Raw genomic sequence first — 2425 nt, forward strand, 5'->3', positions numbered from 1 at the left:
GCAGACTTATGCAAGATATACCTTGTTAGAAACTGGAAAGATGCGCATAGAATGATATCAATTAAGTAAACTGAAAATTGTAGACTCATAAAGAAGATCTGATAAAATGAAGCAGAGAAAATCGAGTTCAAATTGAAATTGCAAAAGCTATTTGATATAAAATGGATACTAATGAAGCAGAGAAAATCGAGCTCAAATTCAAATGTTCAAAAGCTATTTGACATATACGGGTGCTCGATGCATATGAAAAAACTAGAATTTGCAATGATCATTTGATACATTTTGCAGCTAAGGGGAAATGATTGAACATATGGTTCGTATCAGAGTAAGCACAAGGAGAATAACTGCAGCAATTGTAGCAACACCTTTCCATAGGGTCGAGAAATACCGGAGCTTAAGGATTGCAAACCAACTATGTTGGCGAATAGCATTATATGCATTGAGCTTCCTAAAAAGACCAGAGTAATGGTTCTTCTCCACTTTAATATGTCTGCAAAGTTCATTGAACAAGCTTACTACTGCATTATGGCTGCCAAGCTGATTAATAATAATTATTCTTCGAACAAGTAAATCGACATCTTCAACAGATTTGATGAGATATTCCATTAGAAAGATGTAGTCACAAATGTACGTGTCATGTGGATAGTACCATTGCTTCCAAGACATTATGTTTCGGTAAAACGATTCTGTCAATTCGTCCATTCTCAAGGGGGGATCTCTTAATTCTCCATTGTTTCCATTAAATTCTATCTCAAGCAAGCATCTGGTTGAGCTCACTTTAAATTTCACGCCGCTTCACGCAGCAGAACCGCACCGTATATAAATTCACCCTGCACCTTTCCCTCCTCTAAGCTTTCTTCTGGGTCATTTTCTCTCGGCTTTGGGGAAGACAGTTGCAATCCGGACCTTATCAGCTCCATGAAATGCTTTACCTTTGTTTGGATCCATTTGTAACAAAGGGATTCTTCAACGTTGCTGCGACGTGTCTGAAATGAGTGTGGTAGCTGAAATGTTCTTACCAAATCTGTGAAATGTTTTGCACCTTCAAGCTTGGATCTATACTCGCCATGGAGACTGTTTGGTGACAGTATATCTTCGATGGATACATTTTGATTGTAACAAAAGTTGAAGAACTGACATGTAAGGTGAAGAAAAGAAGGGAAGTTTGGATTACCAGGAAAGGCAAGGTCATATACTTGGCTGAGAACAAAGAAGGGAAATTGATTTTCGAGTAAGATCAAGTCTCTTTGAATATCATGTATCAACCCTGGTTTAGAAAATATAACATCTCTGGATTCCTTGTAATATTCTTTCCAGAAGAGTTCAATGAAGGTGGCATCCATTAAAATCATCCCTATCGACGACAAGTAATTGCAAATACCCCACCCCAGTCTCTGTATTGTTACATCTGACACCAAAGGACAATGATGGTAGTGAATCGCAGGATAGGAACCCTGGATCTTTTCTTGAGAGTCCCTGATCAATCTCAGAAAATCGTTCAAGTTAGCCCTCTTCTCGGCTCGTTTCAGAAATGAGTATAGGAAACTCTGTTTACACAATTCCAAGCTCTCCAAAAATGGCTCATGAAGGCAAAGATGACCAACAACGACTAATTGAGGGCTGTAGGCTGCTTCATTCACTCTACGGAGTTTGAGGGGAACAGAAAGGATTAAATAATCAGGTTTCTCGCTGGTCTCTTAATTCTTATATAAATTTAACACATATTGAAAATCGTCTGCCAAAGTGTTAATTAGATCTTCTGAGAAATTATTATTTTCTACTATTTCCGCTCCTTGGATTGTTGCTAGATTGTCCATCGATCATCAGATTGTTTTCCGTCCTTTAACCTCCTCAGGATGAACATGAACTTTAGCATTAAAAAGAGAAAAACATAATCCCATTATTTTGTTTTCACTAGAAATTAATGTCTCGTGTTCAACAATCTTCTCTACATGAATTTTCACAAATCACAAACATTGGAAATGTTATGTGGGGAAAGCTATAGCTAATTTTCTTGAGCGAAGAAGTTGAATAACAATGTCCAATGAAGGGAAATAATGATAGAGGAAAATACTAAGAAGCAATAAATAAATTGGAGCCAGCGGTAAATGGTAGTTGAAGTACTGAAACCTTTAGGCTGTAGCTGTCTGCCTCTGGCAATGCTTATATATGAACCACAGCAGTTGATTCCTGGAGAGTAGCTCTTCTTTGAAAACGAGAGGAAGCCAATGAAAATAGAAAAATTATCAGCTTATATTTTCTCTTCTTGAATTAGTTTTCACTGTCGTTCACCTAGCAACCTAGCCAAGCGTGAGTGTCACGGACCTAAAGAGGAGTCCTGAATCCCACACCGAAAATAATAGGAAGGTCACTGGGGTATATAAGAGTTCACATCATCTCCCCCTTGTGAGGCGCCTTTTGTAGG

At 38.1% G+C, this 2425-nt stretch overlaps 1 protein-coding gene across 1 annotated transcript; it reads right to left on the reverse strand.

Moving 5' to 3' along the window:
* Window positions 1–288: 288 nt before the first annotated feature.
* Window positions 289–702, reverse strand: LOC149511582 (UPF0481 protein At3g47200-like). The gene has a single exon (XM_089754346.1). The coding sequence runs from the start codon at window positions 700–702 to the stop codon at window positions 289–291; it is 414 nt and encodes a 137-aa protein (XP_089610472.1).
* Between the last annotated feature and the right edge of the window lie 1723 nt (window positions 703–2425).

The sequence above is a fragment of the Durio zibethinus genome, chromosome 25, assembly GCF_047325235.1.
Source record: "Durio zibethinus cultivar Kanyao isolate XHJ-2024 chromosome 25, ASM4732523v1, whole genome shotgun sequence".
Taxonomy (NCBI): domain Eukaryota; kingdom Viridiplantae; phylum Streptophyta; class Magnoliopsida; order Malvales; family Malvaceae; genus Durio; species Durio zibethinus.